The sequence below is a fragment of the Stenella coeruleoalba genome (genome assembly GCF_951394435.1).
Source record: "Stenella coeruleoalba genome assembly, chromosome: 3".
Classification (NCBI taxonomy): Eukaryota; Metazoa; Chordata; class Mammalia; order Artiodactyla; family Delphinidae; genus Stenella; species Stenella coeruleoalba.
The window spans coordinates 91,196,075-91,215,022 of record NC_137148.1 but is presented as its reverse complement, the minus strand read 5'-3'; the positions used below and the strand labels follow the sequence as shown (position 1 = coordinate 91,215,022).

The 18,948-nt window shown below is 46.4% G+C and overlaps 1 protein-coding gene across 5 annotated transcripts in view; it reads right to left on the bottom strand.

Moving 5' to 3' along the window:
* Nucleotides 1–18,948, bottom strand: part of MCC (MCC regulator of WNT signaling pathway) — a gene marked incomplete at its 5' end in the record, with an annotated part of 462,921 nt that overhangs the window by 55,161 nt on the left and 388,812 nt on the right. For all 5 annotated transcript variants that reach the window (XM_079916632.1, XM_079916633.1, XM_079916631.1 and 2 more), the window contains 3 exons: nt 372–461; nt 1,656–1,802; nt 18,205–18,411. In XM_079916632.1, the coding sequence (XP_079772758.1) occupies nt 372–461; nt 1,656–1,802; nt 18,205–18,411 (444 nt within the window). The remainder of the gene's footprint in view (nt 1–371; nt 462–1,655; nt 1,803–18,204; nt 18,412–18,948) is intronic.

Below are 18,948 nucleotides of genomic sequence, written 5' to 3'. Positions count from 1 at the left end.
TCAAGAGGGATGCGCGAACGGTAAAGTTCTCTTAGAGCTTCCTGACTCACTCCATCTCTGGGGAAGCAGGGTGATCTAAAGCAGATACTTCAAGACTTTCATCTACATTGCCAGTAACCAGACCTAAATCATTTCTTTCTGAATGGTTTCAGCTAGAGAAAAAAAAAATCTCCCTTAAAGTTGAAGAGGTGATTCACCACATGCAAACCACTATACATTTTCATTGGCTCCTTTGGAAGGAAATCAGGTATGATTTCTTATTATAACTAACCGGTTTACTGGGGGTGAACTTTGGAAGTTCTTCTATCACGGATAAACCACTGTGTAGCTTTACTGGGTACTTTGTTGCCTTGCTTCTCATGAACACTCACCCCTATGCTGCTGATTTCTGAGCCCAGGACCGGCCGATCAGACGATGAAGATTCGGACCTGGTCTTTGATAGCTTCACTCTCTCAGCAATCTTAAAAAACAAAACAAAGCATTTTCAAAACACAACATGTAACTCCCCATATACACTGTTGAGACTCTGTTTATACGGGGCTACTCTTTAACTGCGGCAACTCAACGGATTCATCAAGTCTTAGAAACGACTCACTTGTCCAGTTTTTCCGCTTAACTCACGGTTTTTCAACCTTAGCACTTTTGACATTTTGGGTTGGATATTCTTTGCTGTAGGGACTGTTCTGTGCATTGTGGGGTGTTCAGCAGCATCTGTGGCTTCTGGCCATAAGATGCCAGTAGCACTCCAGCTATGACCATCAAAAAGGTGTCCAGACATGGCCAAATATCCCCTGGGGGACAAAAATCACTTCTGGTTGAGAAACACTGGTTTGACTTGACTTAATAAACTTGATGGTTGAGAACCAACCTTCCTGTGGAGACTGGTAGGGCTACCGGGGAGAGGACGTGTATCATTCGAACAGTCTCTCTGGGGCAGACTCAACTTAGGAGTGGGGCGGGGGGGGGGGGGGGGCTGTGGCTGAGAAAGGAGGGGCTACTTCTCACAGCTGCCAGGGCCTGCTCATCACAATCTATTTTTCTGCCGGCAGGGCTGTCAGTCCCGTGAGCGGGGAGATCATTGGTTCATTACTCAGGGTCCCCTCCTGGGCTGAACCTTGATCCTCGAGAGCAGCTCTCCGCCCGCCCCTTCGCACTGCAGAGCCTGACAAAACATCTCACTCTCTACAACGACCTGTCAGCTGTGACATGCTCCAGCTGGCTGATTAATGAGAGCTGGTGTCCAGCCTGTAGCCGAGAGAGACTTAAAACATTAGTGGGGGGGCTTCCCTGGTGGCGCAGTGGTTGAGAGTCCGCCTGCCGATGCAGGGGACACGGGTTCGTGCCCCGGTCCGGGAGGATCCCACATGCCGCGGAGCGGCTGGGCCTGTGAGCCATGGCCGCTGAGCCTGCGCGTCCGAAGCCTGTGCTCCGCAACGGGAGAGGCCACAACAGTGAGAGGCCCGCGTACCGCAAAAAAAAAAAACCATTAGTGGGTTATCTCTCCCTGCAGCTCCAGCACAGGAGGCCTGTGCGGGACCCCAGGAAGCCCCTGGGGGCCAGCTGAGCTAACTGCATGCCTGCACAGTGGCCCTGCTCCACGGAGGCTGGGGCAGCCAGATAACAGGAGGTGTCCCTGCCGTCCCCGGGAGCTCACCTTGGCGATGGGGATGTCATTGCTGCTGCTGCTTGTGCTTAGCTCTCCGGTGCTGGGGTTAACAGGGCGATTGGCGGAAGTGAGGCGGCCAGGGCTGGAGGGCCCTGTGGCCTGCACGCTCTGCAGTCTAGTTTGAAGCTCTCGAACCTGAAAAAAGAACACCTTCAGACACAGCGGGTGGGTTCCCCGGCCAAAGGGGAGAACAGCCAGATTGGCGGAGGGGAGGGCAGAGCTTTCATTTACGTTAAGAAACCGGCTTCCCTGAAAAGCTAAGTCGGTTGAGTCCACATAGAATGCACTGCTGTTCTTAACTAGTCCGCCACGTGCTGGCCAAGTGTATCTGTTCTTCAAACGTACGAAGGGAACATGTTTCCTAAGGCACTGGAAGCTTCCAGCAGAAGTAGAATGACCATCTTTGAGGGATGTTTATTCATTCAGCCTCGTGTGCCTGACACACATGGGCACAAGGGACAGAACCCAGGATGAAATCTGTCTTGCGTGGACCTCGGAGCTCAGCGGAGAGAGACAATTTCAACACAAGCGCACCCGCATGCCATAAATATCTATCCAGAGTTTGCAGGAAGCAGAAAAGGCGAAGAGAGTGACTCCACCTGAAGTCATTAGGGAGCCATCCTTGAGTAGAGCCTCACAGGTGAGCAGGGCTTAAGGGATGAGATGAGTAAGGGGCTGGCTTTGGTGGTGGGGCAGGGAGAGTAGCTTGGATGACACACTGTGTCTGAAGAACTGCAAGCTATTCAGTGTGCACGGTGTAGGAGAGAGACCTGCCCTGGGAAGGAGGTGAGGCTACGGTGATGAGGCAGAGATGGTACCCATGGCTTCTCTCCAAGGGACTTCGAGATGAGATTATCCTGGGGACAGTGGGAAGGAATATCTAAATAGCCCTTCGGTACAGAGAAACACAGGGCCCTTTCAATTACATTTAGAACACACATTTACCTGCACAGAATTTAAATGTCCAAATTCTGCTTCTCTATGGTTATGGCTCACGGACTTCCAAAGAGAGAAGTGTTCCAAGCAAGTGAAGATGACTGTTAGAAATTGGTCTCTCTGATGACCTTGATCACAGTTTTATCATTACGTACAGTGTCTATCTTAAAGGGCACACTGACTGAAGCATCCAAGGGCCCTTACAAATGGGCACCAACCCCACTGGGAAAAATTAGCACCAGGACATCTAAGGCAGGGTTTCCCCAACTTGTCAGTGTACCAGGATGTCCCAGAGGGCTTGTTAAAACACAGAGCCCAGGGTGCCACTCTCAGGGATTCTGATTAGTAGGTGGAGACCAAGCCTAGGAGTCTGTGTATCTAACAAGCTCCCAGGAGATGCAGATGCCAGGTCCCGGTTAGGGACTCGCACCTTGAGCAGCAGTGACCTAAGGGACTGCCAAGGCCACGTGGTACTTTAGTCCCCGACACAGAAGGAGCAGGGCTGCACCTCTGCCAGCCCTGACGCCAAACCCTTCCAAGCAAACCCTTCTCTAAAAGCAACTGGAGAGCTTTTCGTATTCAGTATCTTGCATGTCTCCACTCTGCTAAATTGGGAACCAAAAGTAATTGAAATTTCAATAATTCATCAGCATATTAGAAGCCAAAATAGGAAAATTCCCCCAGAGAGAACTACGTTCAATGGTGAAACAGCTCAAAAGTGCCTGAAAGCTGTCTCTGCTGCGGCTTCCAGTAACTGGGGGTTAACAGAAATGTGTGTCGTCCTCATAAAGGGCCAGACACAGAGTTGCCCTCAAAATAGTTTAAAGACTAGAAAAACACATGCCTGTCAAAGTCAAGTGGTATTGCTGGTGAGAGATTACGAGGCTCATTCTGGAATGGTCCCGATTAACCGTGCCTCTCTGTGCCCCATGGCAGAGGGACAGGACCCATTTTTCCATCAGGCCAGCTTCCTGGCACCGGGGAAACCTCTCTGGTAGAGACCATGGATTTCAAGTTCTACCACTGTGAGAGTCTGACGAGGTCCTGAATAATCAACAGTGTTAACACCACTCCCAAATCTAAAAAGTGTCTGAATCATTCCCAAAACAATCAGTGGTCTGGGCTTCCTAGAATCTCAACTGGCCCACTCATCTCTCTTTTAAAAAAGCAAAAATGGCCCTGGGCATTTTATAAAAGCGTCATTAAAACTACCCATGTTATAAAAAAAAAGTTTCTTCTTCTAATCACTAAAGTCAAACATGTCCACTGTAGAAAATTTAGATGACACTGAAAAATGAAGCCAGAAAAAGTACCCATGTTCTTTCTTACTCTACAGAGTAAGAGCTTCCAGTCATTTTCCACGGTGTGCTTGTGCATGGGCACGCATGCTTAAAATGATTTCTAAATCTAAATACCCATTCTCATATTAAAAGTTCTGGACGCAGAGAACGTCTCTGAAAACTAAAGGGTGATAGTCATGCTTAGTTTGGTCTACGCTTTATTAATCAACGATCATGGTTAGGCAGTGAAAAAAATCCAGCTGAACGGGGTGGAGTGAGTCTGTGATGGGAAGAAAGAGAGACAGCTGGTTGAGTTCAATAGCCTCTCTCTTCTGGCTTGGGAGGTGGGGTCTTAATTTAAATGAATAAATGCACAGAAATGAAGGCTATAACCAATCTGCTGATTCAGCTCAGGTAAGGCTTAGGAGAGGGGAGAGAGACTGCTGTTAGAGTCCTCACTTTTATTCTTACCCATTGTAGTAAGTGGAATTGTGTCCCCCTCAAAAGATATATCCAAGTGCTAAACCCCCAGTACCTGTGAATGGGACCTTATTTGGAAATACGGTCTTTGTAGATGTAATTAAACTAAGGATCTCAAGATGAAATCATCCTGGATTTAGGGTGGGTCCTAAATCTAATGACTGGCGTTCTTGTAAGAAAAAAGAGAAGGAGATTTGAGACACGGACACACAAAGAAGAAGACCGTGTGCAGACGGAGGCAGGGATTGGCCACAAGTCAAGGGCTACCAGAAGCTGGAAGAGGCGAGAAAGGATTCTCTCTAGAGCCCTTGGAGGAAGTGCAGCCCTGCCAGCACCCTGATTCTGTAGACTCCAGAACGGTGAGAGAATATGTTTTTGTTGTTTTATGTCACTAAGTTTGAGGTAATTAACTAATATACCTATCCTTTCACTGAAGATATGTTATTAAAGAAAATATCTTTCTTTCAACCAGATATGTGGTTTGGAGTCAGGGGGTAGCTGGGAATCACAGGAACCCTAAGTAGGAATCGATACTGTGGGAAAGTAATTCATCACCCATAAAGCCTTTCCCAATTGCTGTTGACATCTTCAACAGCAGAACACAGAACACGACTTCAGGGGCCATTTTCTCATTTCTCCTAAAGTGAGTATGTAGCCAGGCCCCATCTAGAGGCCCAGAAGTTTGTCTGTTACGTACATTTGAAACCTGCAGAGTATGAAGGTGAGATCCTCATCTTTCAGTGGCTCAGAGTCCTAGGCTCAGATGTCTGTCCTAGCCAGACACCTCGTGAAACATGCTCTGAGAAGGGACACCAACAAGGAGTGTCCGCGTTGTGAAAGAAGCATTATTCTGCCTTCCCAGAGTAGGAAACGCCGGCGTGCAATCTGGAAGGTTGGGTAGCTGTTTAACAAGCAAATAAAAAGAGGAAAAGGCATGGGGGGCTCTGAAGGTTCAAGGAAAGAAATGACAGTAAAATGCCAGGACTCTGCTTCTCTCGCTTAGAGTTCAATGACTTCCCAAAGAGCGAAAAGGGCTTCATAAAATCATTTTATTAGAGAAGAGAATGGACTGGAGTGAGGAAGAGAAAGGAAGTGAGTCAAAGCTGCACGTGAGAAATGATGAAGGCTCAAATACCGTCAGTGAAGTGGGAGCAAAGATGCCTAATACTCCCTAGGCCAGCATCGTCCAATAGAACTTCCTGTAACAACGGGAATGTTATATAGCCCTACTGTCCACAACGGTGGCCACAAGCCACATGCAATGCACCTAGTATACCTAAGGAACTTTATTTTTAATTGTACTGTATTTTACTTAATTGAAATTCAAATTTACATAGTTTTGCATGGCTAGTAGCTACTGTATTGGTCAATGCAGTTCTAGAACGATTCAAGAAAGGGACGAGATACCCAAACTTGTGGCTGGAATGACTTAGCGGATCATGGTATATTACTCAGCAAAATGGTGAAAACATAAGCAGCTGATTTCTCAGAGATAAACAAAGATGCCAACTTTGGATATATTGAATTTGAGGAAACCATCAGAGGTGTGAAGAAGGATATTCAGTCAACAATTAGAAATATAATCTGAGGGAAGGAGATCAGAACTGGACTTCTACATGTGGATATAGTTGCCAAGGGAAAAGGTGCAGCCATGTGGGTGGGAGGAGAGACTCTACGTAGCTGGTTGGACCGAAGGCTCAACTGAGGACAGTAGGAAGGGGCGGCTTTTGCTCTAAGAGAGAAAGAAGAGGTGAGGATAGATAATAAGAAAGGTGTGTTTGCAGACTGGAAAATGAGGATGGGAAACAGGAGGCTCCCACCTGATGGCTTTTGTCTCTCTTAGAGACAAGAGTTAAGGTCCTCTGCTAGGAGAGAAGGAGGGAATAGTAGCTGTCAGAAATGAGAAAGGAAGCTGACCGATAACCCAAAGAGAGAGAGAGAGAGAGAGACAGGCAGACAGAGACAGAGAGAGAGAGACAGAAAGAGAGACAGAGAGAGAAAGACAGAAAGAGAGAGAGAGAGGCTTACCCAGCAGCACTGAGAAGTCAGCTGAGCTTTTGCATTCTAGACAGCAGACTGACTCAAGGCATTCTTTTCTTCAAACCCCAGAGACCTCATGAAAATGGTAGTAAAGAATAAAAAAAGAATCAAAACCGTAACAGTGAAAAGAATGTGCTTGGGGCATTAGCAGACAGAGGATTTGGGCGCATTCCTTAAAAGCAGAGTGGAAGGAAGAGTACTGATGAAAGAAACAAAATGGAAAAAGGCAAATTCTACAAACTATACGAGGGGAGGTGGCCCACCTACCCAGAAGAAGGTTGGCCGGGTTTAGATGCAGCCCCAGCAGGTACTACAAAGGACAAGAATGAGAGGCAGGGCTGAAAACAGGAGGGGTAGCTGTCTGTATACAGAACAAATGGAAATTGCCAGCATATGACAGCCTCAGCTAAAGTAAACAGACAGTCCTCCTATGAAAAATGCATAGAAATGCTGCATAAAAAGGAACAAGGAGAAAGAAATTCATTGCCAAGGTTCAAAGAAAGATAGTAAAATCTCCAGGTGCCAGAAATGAAGTGAAAAATAAGGTTAGAGAGGTTAGGAGGGAGCCGTGGGATGGAGAGCAGGGCGTGGAGTGTGCACGCCGGGGTGTGGGGCGGGGAGAGGGCCAGGGGCCCCTGCAGGTCAGGCTTTTTGAGCTGATCCTCCAGCACCAAGCTGGGAGCCTTCCTGCCCGACCCATCTGTGAGAAGCGGACTCAGCGCGTTGCCCCGGAAGCCGGAAAGGAGCCCCTGGGCTGTGCAAACGGGTCAAGCCTAAGAAACCAACATCTCAGACCTGTGACACATTTGGGTGTGGAGTCCAAGTTTCTCCTAGCTCCCTAGTGTGGGACCCCAATCTTACACATTCACACTGAAAACTGGTCTGGATTTTGCCAGGCCACTCACTGCCCCAGAAACCTAACTGGTAAACCACCCAATATCATTAGAGAACAGGAAGAGACGTAAGCCTCCCATGACTAGGAGCCCAGGACCATGGAGCTGCTTGACATGGAAGGATGACTGCAGGGAGAGGAGGATGAGACTGGAGAGCCAGCAGGCTAAATCAGGAGATGACTCCACTGGAGGAGAAATCAGAATAGAGCAACCAGTAAACCACATCACAATCACAAGTATGTTTAGGGCCCTTAAAGAGGTAGAAGGAGTAATTTCTGTACACAATAAATTACGAAACAAAAAGAGGCAGATATCAAACAAGAATAGGTAGATGAAAAAAAAAAGCCCATGGAAAACGTAGTCAATGAAATAAAATCAATGTATAGGTTAAGCTTTAGACTGGATAAACTGAAAGAGAAGTAGTGAACAGGAGCACAGTACAGAGAATTCAGAACACAGCATGGGCAGCTAAGGAAGGACAAAATATGCAAGTGTCACTGAGAGGCTTCAACACACTTTTTTTTTTTTTTTTTTTGCGGTACGCGGGCCTCTCACTGTTGTTGGCCTCTCCCATTGCGGAGCACAGGCTCCAGGCACACAGGCTCAGCGGCCAAGGCTCATGGGCCCAGCCGCTCCGCGGCATGTGGGATCTTCCCGGGCTCGAACCTGCATCCCCTGCATTGGCAGGCAGATTCTTAACCACTGCGCCACCAGGGAAGCCCTTTCAACACACTTTTAAAGGAGTTCCAGAGGACAGGAACACAGATAATGACAGAGAAACGTTATTTGAAAAGAGAACAGGTGAGCTTTCCAGATGTAGAGCCCAACGTAAGTCCCGAGACTTAAGTATCATGTCAGGTGCTAAGTAGTTGTGGCAGTTTTTAGATGTGTCTGCAAATGCTTTGATAGTCTCTCCATCACTGGACTCTAGTTCCCCTCTCGTTGCACACACCTGGCCTGAGACATTGCATCTGATGAAGAGAGTGTAGTGAAAGTGCTACCACATAACTTCCAAGGCTAGGTTAGAAAAGGCAATACAGTTTTGCCTAGCTCTCTTACACGCCGCCGACTCTGTCGTGAGGAAGCACAGGCCACACAGAGAGGATGCTTGTGGGTGCTCTGACCAACAGTCCCTGCTAAGGTCCAGACAGCAGCTAGCCTCACCCACCAGACAAACAAGTAAGGAACCCTTCAAGACGACTCTGGCTCCAGCCACCATCTGACTGCGACCACATCTGAGCCCAAGAGAGAGAACTGTCCACTGGAGCCCAGTCATCCCCAGGAGGATGCAGTTATCAGTAAATGACTGCTGTTTTAGGGCTCCATGTTTGGGGTGGTTTGTTATGCAGCTGGTGCTAACTGGAAGAAGAGGATGAAAACACAGCGCATCTAGAAACACTGCGGTGCAAATGTAGGGCGAGCGGAAAGGATAAAGAGAGAATCTTAAAGCTGTCAGGTGGGGAGAGATGACACAGGCTCTGGGGCAGGGGAGTAGGTTTGTTTCACTCACTACTGTATTCAACACACTGAACAGTGTCTAACACAGCGTCGGTCTCAATACAATCTGTTGAACATCGCCAATAAAACTGTCACCCTAAAATCCAATACCTGGCCTACTACAGTAGGCTGAGGAATGGCCCCCAAAGATGTCCACACCTGAATCCTGGAAACCTGTGAATATATGACCTTACGTGGCAAGAGGGAATTTGCAGGAATGAGGAAGCACAACTGAGAAGGAACACAGCCCCAATGACACGCTGATTAATAAATCTGTGTTATTTTACGCCACTGTTGGTGGTCATCTGTCTAAGCAACAACAAGAAACTATACCCCTATCATGAAGCGTGTTGGAAAAAATAAAGATATTCTCAAAGATTAAGAATTAGGCACCCGTAGACCTTTGCTGAAAGAACTTCCCAAGGACACAGGCTTTTCAGGAATTAGAACACTGAACTCAGAAAAAGAATGGCGTAAGAGGAATAATGATCAGCACAAAAACTGGCGGAGATGTAGGGGCAGAAGGAACCTTCCTATGCTGCCGGTGAGCGGACAGATGGGTGGGCCAGTCTGGAAAGCTGCACTGCAGGATTTGGTCCAAGTAAGAACATGCACACCCCAGGACTCTGCAACCTCACTCCCGGACATGTATTCCAGAGGAATTTCCACACAGGGCCAAAGACGACATGTGCACGGGACTATGCACTGGAGTGCTATTTGTGGTAGTGGGAGGTCTGGATGTCAGGCGCGGTAACCATGGTGGGGGCACGACAGAATGTCAGGAGGCCATCAGACCTCGTGCATACACAGCGACATGGACAGACCTTAAAAATCAGAGCGCTCGGGGGAAACAAAGAAAAAAGTCTACAGCACGACACGACTGATGTAAATTAAAAACAACACACAAAACACTGTGTATAAGGACACACATAAAAGTGAGGGAGAGGGAGTGGGAGAGAAAAGCAATACATAAATTAAAAGAGGGCCTTTTCACGATCAATGAGCATGCTTTAACAGAGGGATGTCATTAGCTTATTTCTCTGCCCCGCAGGCCAAATTGAAAACAAACAAATGAAAGAAAGTAAATACAAAGATGGGCACTCGGGAGCCTGAGAGATTGTGCAGAGCCAGAGAGAGAGATGCTGGCGAGGAAGAAGAGTCTGTCGCAGACAAAGATATCTGGGGTGGGCACAGAGGTAGTTTTCTGGGAAGGCGGGCAGTTCACCGGGAGAGTGAGGCAGGGGCGGGCGTAAGTGGAGCAGCTACTGGCCCTTCGCTCTCCCAGGACCATGATAGGAGCACAGACAACGAGAGGACCGAGCGTGCTGATGAAGGCATCTGTGAATGTGGTCCACAGATGAGTGACAAGCACGAAAGAAAGGTGGCACCGGAGTCCTGAGTAGGATGAGAAACATTATTATTAGCCATAAAAGAACGAGCGTGTTCCGCTGATGATAACGGAGGAGCGGTCGCTGCGTAGCCGTAATTTCAGGCCGTTAGGTTGTAATCCATAGTTTCACTGTGAATTGCGGCTGGCTGAGATGAGATGATTTCTACCCTGCAGCAGGCTGAGGATCACTGGGCCGGAAAAGTTCTACTGAACGAGCTTGAGGCGGTAAGTCTGGTGGAGTCTCGAGAAAGCTGCCTCCTCTCAGTCCAGGCTTGGGGAGTGTTTTGCAGAGAACCACTTCCTCCTATTGGAGATTTTATAAGACTTTTCTTTCTTGGCCTCCAACAGATAAGAAATCAGAATTTATTTACAGAAGGAGGAAAGCAAGCCCAGCAGCATTTCCGTTCTCTGAAGATGTGATGGGTGTATTGTATTCTTTTGTTCTACAGCCCACGAAGGAACCTGGACTGGATTACCTAAGTGGCTGTGTCAGGGAAAAGGTCAGCGCTTTGGCTGTCTTCCTCATTTCTTACCAGCTTTCAAACAAACGGAGTCAGCTACGTGCTTTATAGCCAAGAGCTGGCCTTTACGCAGCTGGACTTCCTCACAGGAGCAGAGGCTGGAGAAGGGAGACAGGGATGGATAAGCCAACACCAGTGCCCACAGCTAAAAAAGCTGCTTCACAGTTTCCGTGGCACAGATGTGCACAAAGTCCTTTTAGAAACAGTTTCCAAAGAAGACACGAGGAAATCAGTTTTGAGGCTTCTCCGCCTTGGATTGCACTTAAAGCTCCCTCGAACTACAGAGAAGAGGGGTGACAGGCTTTGCCAATAATGCTCCGTCGGGCTCAAGACAAACATATGCACACGTAGCCTTTTCTGTAGGAAACAGACGTATTTTGTCTTCACTTTGTGTTGTTTTGGAATGCCAGGAAGACTGATGGATGGTACCCTAACGAGTCTGGCACCCACGTTACTATAACAGAGGATGCTTTACTTCGGGTCTGTGTGGAAGCAGGAGAAGAAATGGGCAAAAGAGCAGAAAGAACGCAGGAAAGAAGTCCAAACAATAGAAAAAATGAATGCTGCATCCCACAGTAAGGCCACCAGAGCCGAAGCTTTGGTGCTAAGAGTTAATGTGAGCACAGACCAAGGTTATTAAACTTCTGTGGGCCCCAGTTTTCTCATGTCTAAGAAGGGTGTAATAGTACCTCTTGTAGAGTTCTCGTGCAGACTAAATGAGATGTGCATAAATCACTGCTCATCACAAGTAAATGCTCAAAACATGTTCAGTGTCACAATTCAGGCTCTGCGTCCTGCTTTGCCTTCAGAGGTACCTATTTTTAGTCCAAGAGGGGTATGTTTAGTCTGAAAATATCCAAAGAATGTTAATACTATTAATATGATTAATGCGTCCTTAAAAATAAGCTATCAAGACTGCACTGAAAAAAAAAGGCATTGGTGGGTGGCACCTTGTAAAACAATTTTCCCTCATCGGGTAGCACAGGAAGTCCTCCCCTATGCCAGGCAATGCACCTTGCCTTTGGAGCCCCAGGGTGCCCGTGTCCTGCTAGATTCTAGGATGAGCACACCCCTCTCCGCACCCACTCCTATAGCTCATGTGACGCTGGTGAGTGGACAGACAGGGTTGGGAACCTCTCTTGTTTCAGACGCAAGATTCATCACTGCCATACTGTGGCCCCTGGAGGAGCAGGCTAGGCATGAATAGAAAGGGCCAGAAGGCTGTGGTTCTCTCTCTTTTCACTCCACCTGTGGGGAGAGAGGTAAAGATGGCTGGAGAGCCTCTCGGAACACGCCCAGTGACTGAAGGACACTGCCTCCCCTTTCCTGTCTGGGAGATGGCTGGGATCACAACAGGGAAGTGTACGAGGGTCCTACACCCCATGCGTTGATTTGGTGGCTCATGGAAGGGCCTGGGCATCTATCCTTTGAAAGAGCTTCCCAGTGATTCTGTCACGCATGTTGAGAGCCACCTCGAGATGGATGAGTGAAACCGCCAGTTTCTCTGGCACCCTGATTCCTGTCCAAGTCTATCTGGTATCAGACTCAAAGCAAATAAATCAGCTGTGTTAGGAACATTTATGGCTCAACAAATACCCATGTGCTCCCTTCATATTTCTTAGCCCCTCTACGGTTAGGTGGAGCATCTGTATAGTTCTGGCCAATGGGCTGTGAGCAGAAGCATTCAGATATAGGGGTGAGTCTGTTCAAGTGATGTTTTAGATAATGGGTTACCACCAGCCTGGGTTCCTGAGTGAGTACATGGAGCAGAGCCGTGTGCTCATCTCTAAACCTGCATTAGACGTGCAGTGCAACCAGAAAACAAGCTCTTTTGGTGGGCCATGCCACTGAAATTTGGGGGGTTAGTTTGCTACTGCTGTGTAACCTATCCTCATCTTGACTAATACTCCAGTCACACAAAGGAAGAGCCAGCCAGGACTCCTAAACCGAGGTGGAAGGAAACACTGGAGCAAGATCGCCCTCCTCTCAGCTCCCTCCTACGAGGCCAGATTAGGGCTGGGAACGTGAAAACAGGGTGGTTGTTTTTTTTAAAATAAGTATTTTATGAATTTAAAATTTGCTAATATTGTCATTTTCTTCCTCATATAAAGAAACTCCTGGGCTTCCCTGGTGGCGCAGTGGTTGAGGGTCCGCCTGCCGATGCAGGGGACACGGGTTCGTGTCCCGGTCCGGGAAGATCCCACATGTCACGGAGTGGCTGGGCCCATGAGCCATGGCCGCTGAGCCTGCGCGTCCGGAGCCTGTGCTCCGCAACTGGAGAGGCCACAGCAGTGAGAGGCCCGTGTACCACAAAAAAAAAAAAAAAAGAAACTCCTAAGAGAAATGGAACAGGTAAGATATGAACAAATTTCCATCAAGGACAAAAGAGAATAACTGCTTGTGTGTGGATGTCAAGTTATTAAAGCTGGGAGATACCAGTCATGGTCCATAATCCATACTTTATTTTTTTGTTTCTTCAATTTGAAAATTAAGGAAGAGTAGAAAGAAAAAAGAATGCCTATCTTTTCACAGCCTAGACTTACTAGCGTCTTAATATTTTAGCATATTAGCTTCCCTTCTATTTCTGTGAATCTACTTCTATATATTAAAAACCATACAACTGTAAGAATACACACTTAAAAAAATAAACTAGGACACTATAGAAGTGTTCAAAATATCCTTTGACCCATACTCGTAGGTACTCCCCCCACCCCCATAACTATGAGATTGGCTTAAATTGTTCTGCTCTATTTGAAATATTTTTGCATGCACACATATAGAATTCAGGCACATTTACACACATATAAATTCACAGTAAATATAAAGTACTGTTTTGCAGTCCTGCATTTTCAATATACAGACAAGAAAAGTATCACGGAGAGGGAGGCTGAGTGGGAAGAGTTCACGTGAGATCTAAGGCTAAATAAGGCAAAACGGAGATGAATCTTTATTTAACCTATGTAAGGTCACAACAGTTTCACTTCTAGAAATACCTCTGCTGTTACTGATTTTTAGTTAAAAATATCAAAGCGATACTGACGTAGCCTATCATGGGAGATAATTCAGATGAAGTGAATGGCTGCTTCAGAGACAGACCAGCTCTGGACACCTCAGCATGACGCTAAACATCTTATCTCCCAGTAAGGGTGGTCAGCCTAATAGTAAGTACATATTATAAATGAATTAATTAGTAGAAAGAAGTACATAATAAAACACATGGTTAACCTTTAAGGTCATTACTCTTTCTAAGCAGACTCCTTCATTTGGTTTGGACTCCTCTTTCCCTTTAAGCATGAACACTGATCGTCAAGTGCCCTTCGAGATGACGTGGGCGAACACTGAAAGTGGATTCGATCAGGTGTTCAGAACCAGTGCAGTAGTTAGAAACGGGCACCAATGGATTTAGAACTAATGGCTTTAGGGGTGGCTCTTGGGCTCCTACAAGAGGATGCTCAGTAAATCGGCAGAGGCGGTTGAGTTTACAGGATGAGTGCTACACCTGCAAGCTGCACACGTGCCCAAGTAGGACAGTGCCGGACCCCTCACACCTCCGAGATCCCTCCTGCGTTAGAAGGACTGTGGGTAGACGCAGTGCAGCACCACCACCCCTGGCAGACTCGCAAACTTAAAAGTGGCCCAAAGGATATGACTCACAGACTTAAAAATGGCCCAAAGGGTATCAGCCTGATATCCCTAAAGGAGAAGGAACTGGGAATTGAATCCAACCACACGGCCAGCAATCCAGTCAATCACATTTACAGAATTAAACCCCAATATGAACTCTGGATTCGGAAGCTTGGGTGAACTACCCTGGTTGGCAATACTCCGAGTTGGCCACACATCACAGCGCAAAGGAGGTAACACCATTCAGGACCCCAGGGGAAGAAAAGAGCTGGGAGCTTTGCCTTCAGACCTCTTTCAGACTTCACCTATATGTCTCTTAGTTTGGCTGGCTCTGATTTGTATCTTTTTGCTGTAATAAAACTATAACTGACTTTGCACAACTTTCTGAAGAGTTTGTACAAAATCTCATAAAGAACGTGCGTTGCCTGTGTTTGATTCAAGTCTATGGTTCAATGGGACACAGATTCATGAGCCAGTGGTCACATCCAGTTTGCTTTACCAAACTATCTGAGGAAAGCACTGATCATTTTTGCTACATGGCAGTTGACCTAAACAATCAGGTAAAGAATACATAATATAGAGAGGCTGGACCTGCCATCACATATCCCTCCTATGAGTTCTCAGGGCTTCTCCTGTGTTTATCCCTCCCTATCACTTGACATGTACCATTGTAATGACCTGTTTATTTGCCTGTCTCCCAAACATCCTTCAGGCCAGGTTCTGTGTCCTGTTCATCACCGTAGCCCCTCTGCCTAGCACAGAGAAGATGACCAATCATGTTTACAAAATGAATGAATGAACAGCCAAATGCTTCCCTTTCTAGAGTAATTAATTCTACGTTGCCTAAATTACACCCGCTCCTTTCAGTGTGAGGAAATGAGCGGTTCTATTACAGAGCATGAAGACCTAAATGATTACCTCATTTAATAATGAGCCGGGACCAGTAATAAAAACTGTCTGCCTGTTGTTCCTTAGTTACTGCTCTGCCAAGTAGCCCAATCTGTTAGCTGACATTAAAGATCTAATTTAATTAAATTTTGAACAAGGCTCAGAAAACCTCCTGAGAGCACTCTGTTTAATTACAGGCAGGGGGCAAGCACCAATCCTATTGATCTGGTCAGTTCAAATTCTATACAATGAATGTGGGCAACGAAAAAAAAAAAGTGGCCTCTATTGCTTTCCAGGCGACTTTGATGAACTCTGGATTCTGAGTTGCTAGAAAGACAGGAAAGGCCAACCAGCCATGTTATCGTGTGGTACCACAAGGATGGAAATGAAACTAGACCTCCGTCATTCCTCAGAGCTATATATCATGGAGAAGACACAACGACCAACCACAAAAGACAGATTTCTCCTCAGGGGCATAAAATATATTGGGTGGTGGTAGGTAGAAGTCATCCAGCACTTAAAATCTAGCAAACTGGCATTTACAGGCATCTAGCAAATTCTGACACCCACAATTGTCTTGAAATAAAGAGAAATAAATCTAATTCATGGGTATGTATACAAATTCCGGAGGAAATTTCCAGTTGAGGAAGAGATACAAGTTCCCCAATATATTTTTATTTGGAAATATAAATTATATAACTTTATATAAAATATATAAATTTATATAAATTATATAAATTTAAATAAAGCCATATTAACTGCAAAACTTACACGGTAATAAATGTGATCAGAAGAAAGATTTTGAGTATTGTGTGTGTGTGTGTGTGTGTGTGTGTGTGTGTGTAGTTATTCAACGTCCATCTAAGAGTTCTAAGAGTCCTTCAAATATATAAGAATTCTTGGGCGAAGAAAGATGGTATGGTGTTAATCTTTCCAGACTACTAAACAGGTATCTCTGAATTTCATCCCAAACGGTTACTGATAGCTTTTGAGCATTTACTGCATGCCATGCGTTGGTTAAGTGCTTAGATAATTCATGAGGATTACCTAGTTTCCCTGCACTGGGTACTATCATTACCCCCACTTCACGGCGGAATAAACCGGGAGGTTAGGTAACTGACCAGAGACTCACAGTGGCTTGGGAGATCAAGCTGTGACTCCAGGTGGTCACAGAGCCCTGGCACAGAGTGTGGTACCATCACACTATGCTGTCCTTAATACTAACCTCCAGAGTTGGAGAAAATACTCGAAGGGGAACTGGCTTTTTCTCCTTTGCTAGTCACAATCAAGGGCTGTCTTGTGCTTTAGTAACTCAAGTTAGAGGAGGAAATTTATTCAAAACCGCACTATGTAATTAGGCCTGCGACCAACATTTCCTTCACAAAGTAAGCACCATGAGAACGTGCACACTAAGCAAGCACACCTAATTAGGGCATTAGTCATAATGATCAGGGAGTGTAGCCCAGGAAATTACAGGTGCTGTGGGCCTTAGCACTACGTGAATGTCCTCAGCTTGCCCAGAAGTCTTTGCTGACGGCAGTGATTTACACCTGCTGTTACAAGGACGGAGACTGGCATCCGATACAGCTGGGTTCTGAAAATAAGCTTACGCGTGTGAGTTCACACAAAATGACATTCAGATATGAGAGTTAGGAATGCTGGCAATAGCCACAAATGAGGAAAAGAGCTGATGACATTCAAAAATAGTAATTTCTTCTGTATTCATAAATAATGGCAATTATGAAACCTGCATGTAGATTAAAAGGAGAATGATGTACGCACACTGATCTTACTGAAAAGCAAGTTAAAGAGTAATGGTGGGGGCTTCCCTGGTGGCGCAGTGGTTGAGAGTCCGCCTGCCGATGCAGGGGACACGGGTTTGTGCCCTGGTCCGGGAAGATCCCACATGCCGCGGAGTGTCTGGGCCCGTGAGCCATGGCCGCTGAGCCTGCACGTCCAGAGCCTGTGCTCCGCAGCGGGAGAGGCCACAACAGTGAGAGGCCCGCGTGCCGCAAAAAAAAAAAAAAAAAAAAAAAAGAGTAATGGTGTGATCAACTGGATGTATTTTTTTCTCCTCTGTGTGCAAAATTACCAGTCACAGCACAACTTGAAAGCAAGCTTCTAATATTGCCACAATGGAGAAAGAGAATAAAGTAGGTCTAGTAATTCAAAGTGAAGTTCAGAGGGAATTGTTTCTGATTGCTTCACCTCCAGTCCAATCACAGATCAAATTAACAGCCAAACAAAGAAGCACTTGTGGGTTCCTAAGAAAAAACTCCATCTTTGGAAAAGTGAGTGCTTTAACAACTCTGTCAAACATTTCTATCCTGAAACATCAGCTCCTTTAGTAATGGCTGTATTTCCTAAGCAAAGTGGTTCTCAAACCTGTTCAGGCCATAGAGCCATTTAGTGAGCTGGGGTGACTACCAGGAATTACACACACACACACCCACACTCTCTCTCTCTCTCTCTCTCTCTCTCTCTCACAGAACATACACACACACACACAAATATATATGTAAGATTATTAACTTTAATGAGTCTGCACTAGAGGAGAGGACATGTCACATTAGACTCAGTATGGATATGTGAGAGCAGGTACTATAAGTTTCAAGAAAAATTTACAGAAGAAACTGCAAAGGGGAAATTCTGTATATTTTTGCAAATTATAAAATATTATTATCCTACCTCAAAGGAAGAACATTTTAATTGAGCTTGGGGGAAGATGTGTGTACCCAGCGAATGGCTGAGAATCACTGCACTGGGATAATTTTTCCACTTAGATCTGCGATTGCAGAGAAGAGCGTTTTTAAAAATCATACCTGCACATCTCAGCGCTTTCAGAATACTTTCAAGAACGACTTCATCACCAGAAAGGGATGGTGATTCACAAGACTAGAAATGCCACCAAATTCTTGGGGCTGCCCTTGGCTCGACCAGCTGGCTTCTCCTTTGGCCCCAGCCCCCAGGGAAAGGCCTGGCACTCACCCTCCTCCGCAGCCGGTCCCGCTCCTCCCGGATGGCGTTCATGGTGGCCTTGGTCCTGTTCAGCTCCTCCTCTTTGCTGCACAGCATGGCAGTCAGGCTCTCGTTCTCTTCCCTCAGCCCAGCCAGCTCCTTCTCCCATCGACACCGCTCTTCAGCAAGGTTGGGATACAGGTCCCGGCCAAGGACCCCTTCGATCTCCTCCACTGTCTACAAAACACAGCCACAGTGAGTTCCCTGGGAGAAACGGGAGGGGGAGAAAACAGGCCAGCCCGGGGTGAGTGTCCCCAGAGGGGTGGGTTCCACAGTCACTTCACTGCAGAAAGTAATCAAGACTAACGAGAGCCCCTGATTATCTATCCTCTCCCCATTTTCAGATGAGGCTCTGCCACTTGCCTGGGTTACAGTCTGTGTTACCCAGCAGTACCCCTAGTAAGAAAAGCACCATCCCTTCCTGGTATTTAAGTCTCTCAGTAGTGCTAACTGCCATGTCCACACAGCTGTTTATCTCCCTCACCCACGGTCCAGAGTCAGTGAATGCACATAACCAGACAGCAAGCCAGCTAGTGAGCCCGATAAAGCAAATGTGAAGTTGCAAACTGCACACAAAATCTAACTGGAAGTTTCCTAAATTACAGGCTTCCCAAGTTCCAACTCGGCAATAGGATAGGCCACATCCCTGTTTACAGCTTTTAGTGTCACAACAGAACCAGAAGGTGTGAATGAGGTTCAGTCCCAAGATAAGAA